General features: G+C 41.4%; 1 protein-coding gene across 30 annotated transcripts in view; it reads left to right on the top strand.

Annotated features, from left to right (window-relative positions):
• Window positions 1-17,615, top strand: part of LOC112265467 (elastin) — a 96,632-nt gene that overhangs the window by 41,461 nt on the left and 37,556 nt on the right. For 16 of the 30 annotated variants that reach the window (XM_042296168.1, XM_042296174.1, XM_042296173.1 and 13 more), the window contains exons 9-34: window positions 324-410; window positions 505-552; window positions 727-789; window positions 977-1,087; window positions 6,910-6,957; window positions 7,079-7,168; window positions 7,292-7,348; window positions 7,438-7,533; window positions 7,943-8,035; window positions 8,178-8,213; window positions 10,318-10,452; window positions 10,637-10,672; window positions 10,834-10,932; window positions 11,049-11,084; window positions 11,200-11,241; window positions 12,948-12,980; window positions 13,165-13,218; window positions 13,458-13,499; window positions 13,597-13,683; window positions 13,901-14,017; window positions 14,117-14,254; window positions 14,383-14,454; window positions 14,701-14,724; window positions 14,866-14,901; window positions 15,004-15,099; window positions 15,236-15,301. In XM_042296168.1, coding sequence (XP_042152102.1) covers window positions 324-410; window positions 505-552; window positions 727-789; window positions 977-1,087; window positions 6,910-6,957; window positions 7,079-7,168; window positions 7,292-7,348; window positions 7,438-7,533; window positions 7,943-8,035; window positions 8,178-8,213; window positions 10,318-10,452; window positions 10,637-10,672; window positions 10,834-10,932; window positions 11,049-11,084; window positions 11,200-11,241; window positions 12,948-12,980; window positions 13,165-13,218; window positions 13,458-13,499; window positions 13,597-13,683; window positions 13,901-14,017; window positions 14,117-14,254; window positions 14,383-14,454; window positions 14,701-14,724; window positions 14,866-14,901; window positions 15,004-15,099; window positions 15,236-15,301 — 1,842 coding nt within the window. The remainder of the gene's footprint in view (window positions 1-323; window positions 411-504; window positions 553-726; window positions 790-976; window positions 1,088-6,909; window positions 6,958-7,078; window positions 7,169-7,291; window positions 7,349-7,437; window positions 7,534-7,942; window positions 8,036-8,177; window positions 8,214-10,317; window positions 10,453-10,636; window positions 10,673-10,833; window positions 10,933-11,048; window positions 11,085-11,199; window positions 11,242-12,947; window positions 12,981-13,164; window positions 13,219-13,457; window positions 13,500-13,596; window positions 13,684-13,900; window positions 14,018-14,116; window positions 14,255-14,382; window positions 14,455-14,700; window positions 14,725-14,865; window positions 14,902-15,003; window positions 15,100-15,235; window positions 15,302-17,615) is intronic. The other 14 variants (XM_042296183.1, XM_024442806.2, XM_042296161.1 and 11 more) reach the window with 13 other exon arrangements.

The raw sequence follows: 17,615 nt of genomic DNA, 5'->3' as shown, positions 1-17,615 counted from the left end.
TCAGAACAACTCTGGATAAACATTTGCATTGTCCACATTCTTTGATCACTGTGATGATGATGATGATGATGACAAACTCAAGGGGACCTGGAGGTGCAGGAACAGGAGCTGCAGTGCCCGTAGGAAATAAGAGACACACACAAATCTGAAATCATGCCATCCAGCCCTACCTTTTCTCTTGACAATGTTCAATGTTTTATCATTATCCTCTAGAAGTGTAATGTACACTAGCTATGCTGATTCACAATATTGACGCGGGACTCACTAGTATATGATTAGTTGTTACTATAGTATGTAATGTCTCTACTATGTGTCTCTTTCAGCCCCTGTTATTCCTCAGACTGGCCTACCTGGAGGTGGGCTGGGACCAGGTGCCGGAAAAGGAAAGGCTCCAAAAGGAGGAGTACCAGGTGAGCGAGTGTTTATATAACTATGCACGTGTACAAAATCTGATGAATGATATTGGATGCAGTATAAAATCATTGATTGCATTGGTCTTTGCAGGTGTGGGGGTGCCTGGACTTTACCAAGGTGGCCAGGTGCCAGGACAAGGTGTGCCTATTCTCTTTCTCTGAAAGTCAAACCCACATAAATCACATTATATCAAAGAATGTTTAACCATATCCTCCCTTCATGGATTTAATACAGGTTGATGTAACTCAGGGATTTGCATGCTGTGATATCCATTCATTTGCTAATTCTCTGATCCCCTTTTCATATCTGCAGGGTTTGGTGGTCGTGGAGTGTTGCCCGGTGTGGCCACTGGGAACGGACTCAATCCCAAATCATGTAAGTCAATCATGCTTTTAATAAAACATGCAATAACATATTTGATGACATGACATTTGAATGGGATACCTGTAACATGCATGCATCTACAGATCACTTTATTTTCATGTCTTGTCTGTCTGTCTTTCTGCCTGTGTTTTCCTGCCTGTCTGTCACCTGTCTGTCTGATATGATTTGTCCTCTACAGTGCCAGGTGGAGGACAACAGGGACCAGGAGGCTCGGGTCGTGTTGGTTACGGAGGACCAATGCAGCCAGGAGTATTCCATGGATACCCACTCAAAACACCCAAAACACAAGGTTTGTCGTCGGACAATTTAATGACTACTAATGATTTATTTTCTACTATCAATTCACAGCTAAAATGTTGATAATGAAGCTACATTTTTGAGTCTTTGCATTGCCATCATGGAATCTATAGAGATGGACACATAGCTAGTGTTAAAACAAGTGTATTATCATTTGGCGTGTGCAGGTAAACTGGAGGTGGCAATCCTCCATTAGTTACTTAAAAACAACTATAACACTTCTGGCGGCCTTTTGGCAGAGATGCACGTATAGTTCTGAGTACCGTCTCAAAAGTCCGAAATTCGTAATAAACTCCTGACAGCTGGCCTCTGAACCATCAAAATGCTTAATAACATGGACCTACGCGGCTGAAGACACTCAACTAAGGCATAGGGAAGGCTCCCAAACAAAGGAAGACACCGAGACAACTAATACCAGTGAGGATAGAAAGGAAGAAATTCTCAATCCAATACATTTTTATAGAAATTTAGCAAAAATAGATAACATCTTGCTACCATGGAAAGGAAAATACCTGTCTATTTGTGGAAAAATCACCCTGATTAACACTTTAGTTATATCACAGTTTACCTATTTGTTTATGATTTTGCCAACACCTGCTTTTTAAATTATATGAACAAAAAATATTCAATTTTATTTGGAATGGCAAGCCAGACAAAATTAAAAGGGCCTACTTATGCAACAAATATGCATTAGACCTCTCACTAAAGGCATCAGTCATACAAAAAGTATACTTAAATCCGAAATGGTTCTCTAGTAAATTAGTAGGAATGTCTTACCCCATGTTCAAGAATGGCCTTTTCCCTTTATTCAGATTACAACTGCTCACTTTTGGTTGTTCGAAAACAAAATCATCTCCAAAATATCATTATTTGTTAAACAAGCCTTAGAAAGTTGGTTGCAATTTCAGTTTTAATCCACCTGAAAAGACAGAACAAATAATACAACAAATATTGTGGTTAAACTCAAATATACTAATTGATAGAAAAAACATATTTTTAGATCAAATGTTTAAAAAGGTAATATTTTTGTAAATGATATCATACATAGAGTTGTCACACATGCAGCTAACGCAGACATATGGAAATGTGTATTCTACCCAAAATTATAATTAGCTAATTGCAGCATTACCACAAAAAATGGAAGAGGCAAGTAGAAGGGGGAAAAAGTAAGGAACTTGTCTGTCGGCCCTGCATTAAAAACCATAAATGGTTGAAGAAAATTGTGATAAATAAAAACATATACCAATTTAATTTATGGACCCAAAAAATTGACAGCTGTGCCATATAAATTGCAAAATAGTTGGGAAGAGACTTTCGAGAGACAACGGCGAGACAACGCCGAGACAACGCCGAACGCCGAATTCAAAACACATTTTTCTATTTAAACGATTATTCTAAATTCTTGCAATCAATAGAATGTTATATACAGTATGGAATAGCCTTCATTTCTCAGAACAAGAATAGACTGACGAGTTTCAGAAGAAAGGTCTTTGTTTCTGGCCATTTTGAGTCTGTAATCGAACTGACAAATGCTGATGCTCCAGATACTCAACTAGTCTAAAGAAGGCCAGTTTTATTGCTTCTTTAATCAGATCAACAGTTTTCAGCTGGGCTAACATAATTTCAAAAGGGTTTTCTAATGATCAATTAGCCTTTTAAAATGATAAACTTGGATTAGCTAACACAACGTGACATTGGAACACAAGAGTGATGGTTGCTGATAATGGGCCTCTGTATGCCTACATTCAATAAATAATCTGCCGTTTCCAGCTACAATAGTCATTTACAACATTAACAATGTCTACACTGTATTTCTGATCCATTTGATGCTATTTTAATGGACAAAAAATGCTTTTCTTTCAAAAACAAGGACATTTCTAAGTGACCCCAAACTTTTGAATGGTAGTGTATATATTTACCGAAATAATATATGGGGGATTGGAAATGATGCAGACAATTACATTGATTGATGGAAGCAACAATCTATCCACAATATTAAAGCTGATCCACAGAGAAAAATAAATAGAAAATAAAAATACCAGTGAGGATACTTCCACTGTTCTGAATGTTCTGAATCAACAACAAACTTTGATGCAGACAATGGTCAAACAAGCAGTTAAGGAATCCCTGGAGGAACTGCTTTCAGGATAAATTAAATCACTCAAGGATATGGTGGAAGCCTCCAACACATCTATCTTAAAACTCTCAAACGACATTGCCAGCCAATCTGTCACATGCAAATCTCTGGAGCGGCGTTGTGATGAGATGCAGGTTAGCGCTAGGGCTACTACAGATGACATAGCCACCTGCCGAGATGCAGTGAAGCAACTGCGGGATAAAATTATGTCGCTTGAAGACAGAGAGAGGAGCAGGCGAGAGACCTCCATCACTTCCCGGAGGAGCTCCTATGTGCCCTCCTGCAGCCGGGAAAACAGAGTCTGTAGGCAGGCCTGCAGCAGCATGGCTGTGTTGGTAAGGTGGCCAAGAGAGCAGAGGGAACCATATGTAGCTTTCAAGTCCGCATCAAAGACTCTGCGGGGGTCACGCCTTCAGTCGCGGAACTCAGCAGAGATGGGGACAGATGGCGAGTCATCACTCTCCACCAGTTGATGTCCAGTGCAGTGGCTACCCAAGTGAGTAGGCTCCTCATAGCCTCTCGAGCCGCTGGGGGCGATGAAGCCCTGCTGGCGGCTTCTGATGGCCTGTCAGCCTGGTAGCCCCGCTCACGGTGGTGAACAGTGCCAACATCGTCCCCCAGGAACAGCCTATCACTGGCCAACAGGGAACAGCTGTCGTCGCCGTCGAAGCTATCAACCTCCTGAAGCAGGGCATGCACCCTCCATTCAAGGTGGTCCCAGCGGTCCTAGTCATGTCCCCATCCAGGACTGGCAGCAGATGGGCTCTGCCCGTGATGGCTCCGGCCACTCTTCCTGCGAGGGGTACTGGGCCCAGTAGAGGAACTAACAGCTCGCTGCTGCACCTCTCCTGAAGGAGTAAGCTCGTCCCCAGCCTGAGCCCGTGCCTGGCCGACCCACTCGCGCATGGCCTCCAATCGTAACAGGTGCAGGCGTTCTGAGAACACCACACAAAACAGGCATCCAGTAGAGCTCTCCACCACCCTCTCCGCATGGCTCAAACCCAGGCCGTGCATAGACAAGGTATGTGGATCCCCAGGGCGATGCCACCATCACACCTGTCACAAAGGTAAGCCATAAGCTCAGCCAAGCCAACAAGGCCATGAAGCAGGGGTCCGACGCCCTGGGAGAGCCATGTTTTGACCCACTTGGAGGAATTCAACCGGGTAATGGATAAAGAACCCAGTACCTCTGCAACACAGCAACCAGGTGATGGATTTGATTTATATGTTTTTGTTTTACGCCAACTGCAATATTACCTAGCCGGTTTAATATCCAAGCAGTAAAACAGCGCCTTATGGTGTGTATTGCGGCCATGTTATCTATATATATGGTCGGACCCCAGCCGTGACACAGGTGTACACGGGAGTGAATCTGTAAATCCACACCTCGGCTGTATCCCTCCGCCGCGGAGTGATACCAAAATATTGGAGTGATCCAATATAGTGAATCATAACGGGGCTACGGTCCAAACACTTATAAGCACACCCTATCCCCTCATCCCACAAATTAAGTGAACACTTCTGATGAAGTATCATGACATCTGACGAGTATACACTTGCAAGGCAAGGGGCGAGAGTGGAAGGAATGATTTTCATGGACACCCTTGGCTGGAAATTCGTCACTCGTTCATGCAGCGATGATTGTGTTTTCAGCCACTGGTGGCTTGTGGGTGCTTTATATTCAATTGAGTGCATGTCTACTTATATCAAATATATAATTATTAATTTACAGTGGGGCAAAAAAGTATTTAGTCAGCCACCAATTTTGCAAGTTCTCCCACTTAAAAAGATGAGAGAGGCCTGTCATTTTTGCAACCCCATTTAGACGTTTTAAGATTAAGCTGATTCCAACTCCAATCTGTGATAGATGCCGAATGAATGTTGTTGGAGTACTAATGCACATGTTTTGGGAATGTCCTGTGGGGTCCCAGTTCTGGTCACATGTTTTGGGAATGTCCTGTGGGGTCCCAGTTCTGGTCACTTTTCAGATTTCCTTACAACAATTATGGGTTTCCCTGTGGTCAAAGATTCACCTTTATTTTTTTTGAATGATGACTCTTCAATTGTATTGCAACTGGTTCAGAAAATAATCATATATACAGGGTTAACAGCAGTAAAAAGGGTTATCCTTAGTGCTTGGATTACCCCTACAATCCTCTCGCCTCAAACATGGTTATCATATTTTCAAGATAGTGTTCATGTAGAGCGATCAGTGGCTGTGATAAACAAAGCTCTGGCACATATAGTTGAGGCATGGGATGTATTATGCAAAAATGAGATCAGATATTAACAACTCTTGACCAAGCAATGGTCCTACATGGTAGGGGAGTGGAGGGACGACATTTTATTTTCTGTAAATAATATAGAATATGTTTTATTGTAAACTCTACTTCCTTTCTGTAGATGTCATATTGTGCACTCAAATAATTGACTCCTGAGAGTATGTAAATAGTTGTATTGAATGTTAATGTTGTCATGTCAGCTAGTATTTGTAAAGTGATCCGGCCTTGTGTGTTGTATATTGTGAAATAAAAATGTAATATTGATCACAAAAACAAACAAAAAAATCACTATCTTATTGTCCCTAAACGTCATTCATCCCAGTGTTTAATGGATGTTAAACGTCAGATGTTTTCAGTCTGTAAGTTGACAAAATGTTGACAGTTCGTTACAGTTCCTTTGCTCTGCTCTGTACCATCACTCATTCATATATCCTTATGTACATATTCTTTATCCCCTTACACTGTGTATGACAGTAGTTTTTTTTGGAATTGTTAGTTAGATTACTTGCTCGTTATTACTGCATTGTCGGAACTAGAAGCACAAGCATTTCGCTACACTTGCATTAACATCTGCTAACCATGTGTATGTGACAAATAAAATTTGATTTGATTTGATTTGAATGCTTTCACCACCTTCCCCTCTAAGACACTTCGAAAATCTGAAAAGTGCAAAAGCTCTGAACCTTAACCCACTAAAACTGTGACTGCTTCTGTCATGTATTGTATGTAAGTTAGCTGCTTCACACCCACTCCCTTTAAGGGACCACCACTTCAATCAATGTCAGTTAATGTTATATGTGTTAAGACAACATGGTCTTATTTAGCTATTTACCGTATGTGGTCCTTCACAGGAAAGAGTGTCATGCAGCCAAAAGCATATAGTAAGTTAGAGCTTTCCTTTGGCCTCCTCTCAGATCTGTAGTCACTCAGGGGCAATAGTAAGATCTGAGTGGACTGACCAATCCTCCTTGTCTGTTCCGTAGGTTAGTTTTAAGAATGTGTCTCGATGTTTGGCGCAGGCTAGGTTATACTGCTGAATCAAATCAACACCTGTTTGATGAGAAACAAATGTAGCTGTGTTTACACATGATAAAAACCCAAACTGCTTCAGCTATGACCTACTGGGCTCAAACCTTACTGATGTAGAACTATTAACCCATTTACAAGTAGATGTATTCATGTTTACTACTGAACAGAATAGATTAAAATTGTGTGGTTTTATGTCTTGGGTGGATCTGGAATGAAATTGAATAAATCAGTAATAAGTCAATCATTTTAAACAAAGGTCCGTTCACAAACAATGAAGTAGTAATGTATTTTCTGACTGTGTGTCAGTTCAAAACCTTTACTCTATGCAAGACTGATACCGTTTGTTTGTCGCCATGGTTTCTATAGGTGGCTATGGAGCGAAAGTTGGAGGAGCTGGAGGCAAACTTCCATTTGGTACAGAACGTTTTTAATATGTAAATGTTTTAAGTAGTGTGTCTGCATGTATGTGTGATTGTACATGTGTGTGTAGTACAAGCAGTACGGTACAGTAGATGGTTCTCTCCACTTGGTTCAGGATATGGGGGCTTTGGTGGTGGTGGTGGAGCAGGCCTTCCTGGTGGCAAAGGTGGTCCTGGATCCAAGCCTGGATACCCCATTGGAACTGGTAGGGAATTGGAGAACACTTACACAAATATATGGGAAAATATGTTTAAGAGCACTCTATTACATAAATTACTTTGAATTGAGAACTGTAACTCTAATGTTTGTGTTCCCCCACTCTCTGCAGGTGTTGGGACAGGAGGTCTTAACCCGGCCCAGGCTCAGGCTAAAGCTGCTAAATATGGTAGTGATCGCTATCACAGGGCTACTGAAACTGGGCTTTTTGACACAGTGTTAACTTCAACTACTAACTCTTGAAGTGTTTACCCTCAGGTGCTGGTGCTGGTTTGGGTGGTGTGCCCGGTGCAGGTGGAGCTTACCCTGGAGCGGGAGGAGCTTACCCTGGAGCAGGAGGAGCTTACCCTGGAGGTGAGGGGAGAAAGAGAGTGTCTGATAAAGACACCTCTAACCTTCTACTGGACAGTACCTGACAGTGTACAGTACCACCAAACAAAACTACTAGACAGGACAGCCACAGTTGACATTACTACTATTCAGAGAATACAAGTGAAAGAGAATATGAGTATACAAGTGAAACATTTAGCTTTTTGTGATCTATACTGACAGTGAGAGTATATCTAACGATTTTCAGAGTAAGGCCAAGGGTCAGTAGATTTTTAAAAAATTAGATTTATTTGAAATGTTTTACATTTCAGGATATAATCCTGCTGCAGCCAAAGCTGCTAAATATGGTAAGAAATATCACTCAGAACACCAATATCAGAGTTTTAGCTAATAAGACTAATTTGAGTCGTTTTCTTGTGACCCTCCACCATAGGAGTCCCAGGAGGTGCGGGTGGCATCCCAGGTTTTGGATCAGTAGCAGGAGGAGCAGGAGGAGTACCTGGAGGGTTATCCGGAGGAGCTGGAGGTACATATGAAAGTAACTGTACAACATCAAAATCTGATAGGCCTCTTACAGTGAGTTTGGTTAGTTCAAAATTCTTCTTTTTTGTGATTGCAGTTTGACTATAAAAATCTGGGTTTCTAATCTATAAACTTTTGCATTTCAGGGTATAACCCTGCTGCGGCCAAAGCTGCTAAATATGGTATGAAAGATCTCTCAAAACACCAATATCAGAGGTGGTACATACAGTTGAAGTCAGAAGTTTACATACACTTAGGTTGGAGTCATTAAAACTAGTTTTTCAACCACTCCACAAATTTCTTGTTTACAAACTATAGTTTTTGGCAAGTCGGTTAGGATATCTGTTTTGTGCATGACACAAGTCATTTTCCCAACAATTATTTCACTTATTATTCCCTGTATCACAATTCCAGTGGGTCAGAAGTTTACATACACCAAGTTGACTGTGCCTTTAAACAGCTTGAAAAATTCCAGAAAATGATGTCTGGAAAACGATGACCTCAATCCTTTAGAAGTTTCTGATAGGCTAATTGATATAATTTGAGTCAATTGGAGGTGTATCTGTGGATGTATTTCAAGGCCTACCTTCAAACTTTGCTTGACATCATGGGAAAATCAAAAGAAATCAGCCAAGACCTCAGAAAAACAATTGTAGACCTCCACAAGTCTGGTTCATCCTTGGGAACAGTTTCCAAATGCCTGAAGGTACCACGTTCATCTGTACAAACAATAGTACACAAGTATAAACACCATGGGACCACGCAGCCGTCATACCGCTCAGGAAGGAGACACGTTCTGTCTCCTAGAGATGAGCGTACTGTGGTGCAAAAAGTGCAAATCAACCCCAGAACAACAGCAAATTACCTTGTGAAGATGCTGGAGGAAACAGGTACAAAAGTATCTATATCCACAGTAAAACAAGTCCTATATTGACATAACCTCAAAGGCTGCTCAGCAAGGAAGAAGCCACTGCTCCAAAACCGCCATAAAAAAGCCAGATTACAGTTTGCAACTGCACATGGGGACAAAGATCATACTTTTTGGAGAAATGTCCTCTGGTCTGATGAAACAAAAATTTAACTGTTTGGCCATAATGACCATCGTTATGTTTGGAGGAAAAAGGGGGAGGCTTGCAAGTTGAAGAACACCATCCCAACCGTGAAGCACGGGGGTGGCTGCATCATGTTATGGGAGTGCTTTGCTGCAGGAGGGACTGGTGCACTTCACAAAATAGATGGCATCATAGGCAGTAAATTATTTGGCTATATTGAAGCAACATCTCAAGACATCAGTCAAGAAGTTAAAGCTTGGTCGCAAATGGGTCTTTCAAATGGACAATGACCCCAAGTATGCATCCAATGTTGTGGCAAAATGGCTTAAGGACAACAAAGTCAAGGTATTGGAGTGGCCATCACAAAGCCCTGACCTCAATCCTATAGAAAATGTGTGGGCAGAACTGAAAAAGCGTGTGCAAGCAAGGAGGCCTACAAAACCTGACTCAGTTACACCAGCTCTGTCAGGAGGAATGGGCCAAAATTCACCCAACTTATTGTGGGAGGTTGTGGAAGGCTACCCGAAACGTTTGACAAAAGTTAAACAATTTAAAGGCAATGCTACCAAATACTAATTGAGTGTATGTAAACTTCTGATCCACTGGGAATGTGATGAAAGAAATAAAAGCTGAAATCAATCATTCACTCTGTTATTATTCTGACATTTCACATTCTTAAAATAAAGTGCTGATTCTAACTGACCAAAGACAGGGAATTGTTACTAGGATTAAATGTCAGGAATTGTTCAAAATTGATTTTAAATTTATTTGGCTAGGGTGTATGTAAACGTTCGACTTCAACTGTAGATTTTTTATTTATGTTAACCTTCAAAGGGGCAAACAGCAGTTGCTACATTCATTTTTAGACTTTTAAATTAATGAAATATACCCATTGATTCTTGAAGAATAGAACTTATATATAGATGCCTCCTTAGCTTAGTTGAACTGTCGTACCATCAGAATCCCAAATATAAACTTCTTTTACTCTTTTGCTTGTGAACCTTGTAACTGCAAACAAATACTGCATAGCCTCAGAACAGAGTTAAAACTATTATGTTGATATCATGGATGGTCAGTCTGTATCGCTGTCTATAAATTTGAGATCAGAGTGCAAACATTTCTCCAACCCCATCCCTCAGCTTTTTACCCAAAAAGTGTGAGGGTTGATGCTTTGTTATTGTTTGAACTGCAGATCATCCCTTTATAACTGTTCTTATCTTGTCTTACCACACAGGAGTTCCAGGGGGTGCAGGAGCAAGCCTAGGAGCAGGAGGATTTGGTGGAGTACCAGGAGGAGGAGGAGGTGTACCTGGGGCTGGAGGATTTGGTGGAGTACCAGGAGGAGTAGGAGGTGTACCTGGGGCTGGAGGTGAGCCTAAAAGTATACTACACAGTGAACACTACTCTCATCTCAGTAGTGTTGCTCTTTACTGTGTGTATATATTAAGGACGTTATTCAGACAGGATATTGTGAACTAGATGGTTATATTTGGCAAATCTATAATCATTTTTAGACTATAAAAATCACAACTGATTCATGTTTTGCATTTCAGGATATAATCCTGTGGCAGCCAAAGCAGCTAAATATGGTAAACAATCACTCAAACAACAACATCAGAATTGGTTCATTGATTGAATTCATGCTGAAATGTACTTCCACTATTATCTCATTTAGTTCCACTGTTAACTAACTGAAGTTAGTTAGACATGCCTCAGAAATCCAATGGTTTCCTCGTGTCCCTCTACACAGGACTCCCAGGAGGAGGTGCAGGCAGCCTCCCAGGTGTTGGCTCAGTCGCAGGAGGAGCAGGAGGAGTACCAGTAGCTGGGGCTGGGGCTGGGGCTGGAGGTACAGAAAGGAGCACCATTGGGGTGCAGGATGTAATGTAGTTTGACTTTACTGTATGTGTACCCTAATGGCTTGGCGGAATTTCCTTTTTAATGTATTCATGTTTTACATTTCAGGATATAATCCTGCTGCGGCCAAAGCCGCTAAATATGGTAAGAAACGTCACTCGTCACAGCAACATCAGAGTTGCAACATTGGTTGTAACTTATGCTGAAGTGTCTGTCCACTTTTAACTAACCATTGTTTTCATGTCAACCTCCACCACAGGAGTTCCAGGAGGAGCAGGTGCAGGGTTAGGAGGAGCTGGAGGTAGGCTATAGTAACCAAACACCTATAGATTTAACTAAGGTATAGTCAGGCCCAAAATGATTGGCACCCTTGATAAAGATGAGCAAAAAGACTGTATGAAATAAATAATATAAATATTGAGTTACAGTTGAAGTCGGAAGTCATTCAAACTCGTTTGTTAAACATATAATAATTCTCAAAACAATTATATTGTTTTATGTTAATATAATTGCTCAGAGAAAGAGATTTAGTTTAAAAAGATAGTGATCAAAGGTATTGGCACCCCTGTTTTCAATGCTTCAGCACCCTCCCCTTGCAAGGATAACGACATTGAGCCTTTTTCAAAAATATTTTCTAAGATTGGACATTGGGAGGGATCTTAGACCATTCCTCCATACAGAATCTTTCCAGATCCATGATATCCTTCATCTGCGTTTATGGACTGCCCTCTTCTATTCAAACGATAGGTTTTCAATGGGGTTCAAGTCTGGAGACTGAGATGGCCATTGCAAAATGTTGATTTGGTGGTCAATTAAGCATTTCTTTGTGGTTTTTATGTCTGCTTGGGATTGGGATTATTGTCTTGCTGGAAGATCCACTTACGGCCAAGCGTCAGCCTCCTGGCAGAGGCAACCAGGTTTTTGGCTAAAATGTCCTGGTACGTGATAAAGTTCACGATGCTGTTGGCCTTAACAAGAGCCACAGGACTAGTATATCATAAATAAATTTGGTGAGGTGCTTTTCTGCATATGCTTCTGTTTTTTGATGCCAAACCCACCAGTGGTGTGCATGGCCAAAGGGCTCTATTTTCATGTCAAATGACTATAGCACCACCTGGAGTTTAATAAACAGCATTGGCACTTGGATTGGAATTGGTGCTATGGTCAAATGACTTGATAATAGAGCTCTTTGGCCATGCACATCAGTGGAGGTTGTAGTGTTGAAAACAGAAGCAAATGCAAAAAAGTACCTCATACCTACAGTAAAATATGGTGGTGGATCTTTGCTATCTTTGGCTAGACAATAATCTGAAGCACTAATCAAAATCCACAAGGAAATGTGTAATTGACCACAAAATCAGCATTTTGCAATGGCCATCTGTCTCAACATTCGAACCCGATTGAAGACCTGTGGTTTAAATTGAAGAGCACCGTCTATAAGCACAGACAAAGGATATTAAGGATCTAGAAAGATTCCGTATGGAGGAAAGTTCTAAGATCCCTCCCACCATGTTCTCCAAGCTCATAAAACTCTGTGTCGTTATAAAACTTTGTGTTAGAGTATTGAAAACAGAGGTTCCAATCTTTTTATTTGATTTGATTACTTGTTAAACAAAATCTAATTCTCTGAGCAATTGTCAATTGTATTAATATTAAATAGTATAATCCCCACCATTTTTTGAAGCATACATCATAGTTGAGTATTTGTATTATTTATTTAATAGTATTTTTTGCTGATAATGATGCAATAATGATGTACCCCACTGTATATTATGCCAACCACTGGGCTCTCCAGGAAGCTGTTATGAAGGTGATGTGCCTTGCTCAAACATACCCCAATCTGAGAGTTAGTGATGTGTTAGTAACCAGTGCAAACCTTGTACATGCATTATAATACTGTATTGTCTTGACTCCTATCAAGTGCACTAACCTGGATTAGCACTGCAGCTTTAAACTCAATGTAGCAGATATCTTTAACACATCACCATTTTCATCATCTCTGAACAGGCTATGGAGCAGGAGCCAGGCCTCCCTATTACGGTGAGGATAACTAACCAAAACATCCCAAAGCTGCCCAGGCCACAGCCTTTACAATGCTGTTAAGACACCATCACTCACTGAAGGGCTTCGTTCATTGGCTTAGTCAGCTCCAACTCACATTGGCCTTATTTTAATAATAGAAATGATCATATAATATACTGTATGGATGTCACCCTCCCTGTAGGTGTTCCAGGGGGTGCTGGATTTGGGGGAGCAGGAGCTTTTCCAGGGTCTGGAGGTAACTTATTATATTGCACTATAGTATCTCACGCTTGTAGCAATTTCATTAATTAATTCATAGCATTAACTACTGCTTGAGGAGACTGAAATTCATGGTAAGACAAATGTTTATTTGAATCATAAAGATGTACAGTAATTTCTACCTTCCAGTCACTGTGTCTACTGCTACTTTATGGGGATAGAAACGCAGTTGTCAGGAGGTATGCTGTAAATTAATTGAATTATTTTCTATTTTAGGATACAATCCTGCCGCCGCCGCCGCCAAAGCTGCTAAATATGGTTAGAAAAATCACTCAATATTAGGCCAGTCTCGTTCAGTGTTTGTACAATTGTTGAATTTGAAATCCAATGTTTTTTCTTTTTTCCTTGACCATAGGGGTCCCAGGGGGTGCAGGGGCAGGCCTAGGAGCTGGAGGTCTTGGAGGAACAGGAGGGGTACCAGCTGGAGGAGCTGGGGCTGGAGGTAAGTCATGATGCTTGACTTCTCCAATGCTTTCACACTGTTTTGTATGCCAAAATCACGTTTTGAATCTAGGACCCCTATTTCATTGTAGGATATAATCCCGCCGCTGCCAAAGCCGCTAAATATGGTACAAAGAAATGTGACAAGTCCACTATATATTTTCAGTTGTTAAGTTAGCCATGACTTAATGGCAAAATCCTAACATTTTCTGCCATAGGAGTCCCCGGAGGTGCAGCAGCAGGCCTAGGAGCAGGAGGATTACCAGGAGGAGGAGCAGGGGGGGTACCTGGGGCTGGAGGATATAATCCTGCTGCAGCCAAAGCAGCTAAATATGGTAAAATCATTCAAAACAGCAACATCAGAATTGGTACATTGGTTGAATTCATGCTGACATTTCTGGTTTTGAAATCATATAAACCATGTGAACACACAGGAGTTCCAGGAGGTCTAGGAACAGGCTTAGGAACAGGAGGACTTGGAGGAGTACAGGGAGGAGTACCAGGGGGAGGAGCAGGGGGGGTACCTGGGGCTGGAGGATATAATCCCGCTGCAGCCAAAGCAGCTAAATATGGTAAGAAAAATGTACATTGGTTGAATTCATGGTGAAATTTCTGTACATATTGGTACATTATCAAATTTCTGTAAATGTCTTTACATTACCATGTGTCAACTCATGACATGCCCTCTCCTGTGTTATAGGTCAGGGGGCTGCTGGTGGGCCACGGGGTGGATATGGTGGCGTGCCTGCTGGAGGATATCCCAGGCCTGGGGGTAAGTACACCAAAGGGGATGCCCATGTGGGATGGAAGGGTCTGGGAGAGGGGTGGAAGTAAGGGCAGTGTTCACACACACAATATGTAGTTGGCAAACTTTGCATAAGGGTAGAGTTGGTTTTATATAGGTTTAAGCAGTGGAGTTAGATAGTTGGGTTGAGCAGAGGGTTGGTTTTAAGGTAAAGTGGGGTACATTGCCTTATAGTGCTACTAGGTTGATGATGTTCCATGCTTTGATTGACAGGCTATGGAGGGGCAGGAGCTGGAGGTACGTTTCCAATGACGCCAATTTTATATAATATCATGAACTGATAAACATAAGCATAAACCAGTGTTAGTAATACTACTGTATTATGAGGCTTGGGGAGCAGGAGTGATGTTTTTAATTTATTCAATTTTTCAATTTCAGGGTATAATCCTGCTGCGGCCAAAGCTGCTAAATATGGTAAGAAGAAGAGATATGTCTACTGTATCTTAAGCAGTTCTGAATGGAGACATTATTTCAAAATAATAACTTAATTTAATTAATAATTTTCTTCTTGTGGAGTCCCAGGAGCTGGAGGAGCAGGCCTAGGAGCTGGAGGAGCAGGCTTAGGAGGAGCAGGAGGAGTACCAGGGATTGGGGCTGGACCAGGATATGGAGGTTTGCACCAGAAGTTGAAATCTAATGTCATCTGGAAGAGTTAATACTGTTGGTTTACGATTGGGAGCCTTTGGTCTTTCTTATCAAACTATTTATGAGGTCATTTATACACATTGCTATTTGTTTTGTATTGCAGGCTATGGAGGATATGGAGGGGTACCAGCAGGAGGGGCTGCTGCTGCGGCCAAAGCTGCTAAATATGGTACATTATCCTCTCCATGATTTAGAAAAATGTATTGACTAACCTTTGTATTAATATACTGTACTGGTCCTCCCGAGTGGTGCAGCGGTCTAAGGTACTACATCACAGTGCTTGAGGCGTCACTACAGACCCGGGTTCGATCCCAGGCTGTGTCACAGCAGGCCATCACTGAGAGACCCATGAGGCAGCGCACAATTGGCCCAGCGTCATCTGCGTTTTGGCAGGCCAGGATATCCTTGTCCCATCGTACTCTAGCAATTCCTTGTGGCTGACCGGGCGTGACTTCGGTCGCCAGGTGTACAGTGTTTTCTCCGACACATTGGTGCGTCTGGCTTCCGGGTTAAGCGAGCATTGTGTCAAGGAAGAGTGCGGCATGGCAGGGTTGTGTTTCGGAGGACGCATGGCTCTCGACCTTCGCCTCTCCCTAGCCTGTATGGGAATTACAGCGATGGGACAAGACTGTAACTACCAATTGGATATCACGAAAAAGGGGTAAAAGTACAAATATACAGTACCAGTCAAAAGTTTGGAAACACCTACAAATTCAAGAGTTTTTCTTTATACATTGTAGAAAAAGAGTGAATAATCAAAACTATGAAATAACAAATATGGAATCATGTACAATAGTAACCAAAAGTGTTTAAAAAAATCAACAACAAAAAATTGAGATTCTTTAAAGTAGCCACCCTTTGCCTTGATGACAGCTTTGCACACTCTTGGCATTCTTTCAACCAGCTTCATCAGGTAGTCAACTGGAATGCTTTTCCAACAGTTTTGAAGCGGTTCCCACATATTCTGAGCACTTGTTGGCTGTTGTTCCTTAACGCTGCAGTCGAACTCATCCCAAACCATCTCAATTGGGTTGAGGTTGGGTGATTTTGGAGACCAGGTCAAATCAAATGTATTTATAAAGCCCTTTTTACATCAGCCGATATCACAAAGTGCTGTACAGAAACCCAGCCTAAAACCCCAAACAGAAAGCAATGCAGATGTAGAAGCACAGTGGCTAGGAAAAACTCCCTAGAAAGGCTGGAACATAGGAAGAAACCTAGAGAGGAACCGGGCTCTGAGGGGTGGCCAGTCCACTTCTGTCTGTGCCGGGTGGAGATTATAACAGTACGTTCATATGTTCATAGATATACAGGACGTTCATATGTTCATAGATGACCAGCAGGGTCAGATAAAAATAATCACAGTGGTTGTAGAGGGTGCAACAGGTCAGCACCTCAGGTGTAAATGTCAGTTGGCTTTTCATAGCCGATCATTCAGAGTTAGAGACAGCAGGGGCGGTAGAGAGAGAGTCCAATGCAGCAGGTCTGGGACAAGGTAGCACATCCGGTGAACAGGTCCGTGTTCCATAGCCGCACTTGAAGAAACTTTCAAAGTTCTTGAAATTTTCTGAATTGACTGACCTTCATGGCTTAAAGTAATGATAGACTGTCATTTCTCTTTGCTTATTTGAGCTGTAATGTGGAGTTGGTCTTTTACCAAATAGGGCTATCTTCTGTATACCAATGCTACCTTGTCACAACACAACTGATTGGCTCAAACACATTAAGAAGGAAAGAAATTCCACAAATGAACTTTTAACAAGGCACACATGTTAATTGAAATGCATTCCAGGTGATTACCTCATGAAGCTGGTTGAGAGAATGCCAAGAGTGTCCAAAGCTGTCATCAAGGCTAAGGGTGGCTTTGAAGAATCTCAAATATAAAATATATTTTGATTTGTTTAACACTTTTTTGTTTACTAAATGATTCCATATGTGTTATTTCCTAGTTTTTAGGTCTTCACGATTATTCTACAATGTAGAATTTAGTACAAATAAAGAAAAACCCTTGAATAAGTAGGTGTGTCCAAACCTTTGACTGATACAGTTGAAGTCGGAGGTTTACATACACCCTAGCCAAATATAGTTAAACTCAGTTTTTCACAATTCCTGACATTTAATCCTTGTAAAAATCTTAGGTCAGTTAGGATCACCACATTATTTTAAGAATGTGAAATGTCAGAATAATAGTAGAGAAAATGATCTACTTTAATTATTCGATTACATTCCCAGTGGATCAGAAGTTTACAAACACTCAATTAGTATTTGGTAGCATTGCCTTTAAATTGTTTAACTTGGGTCAAACGTTTTGGGTAGCCTTCCACAAGCTTCCCACAATAAGTTGGTGGTAATTTTGGCCCATTCCTCCTGACAGAGCTGATGTAACTGAGTCAGATTTGCAGGCCTCCTTGCTCGCACATGCTTTTTCAGTTCTGTCCACAGATTTTCTATAGGATGGAGGTCAGGGCTTTGATGGCCACTCC

Source organism: Oncorhynchus tshawytscha, linkage group LG13 (assembly GCF_018296145.1).
Source record: "Oncorhynchus tshawytscha isolate Ot180627B linkage group LG13, Otsh_v2.0, whole genome shotgun sequence".
In the NCBI taxonomy this organism is placed as follows: Eukaryota; Metazoa; Chordata; class Actinopteri; order Salmoniformes; family Salmonidae; genus Oncorhynchus; species Oncorhynchus tshawytscha.
This window is presented reverse-complemented; position numbering and strand designations above follow the sequence as displayed.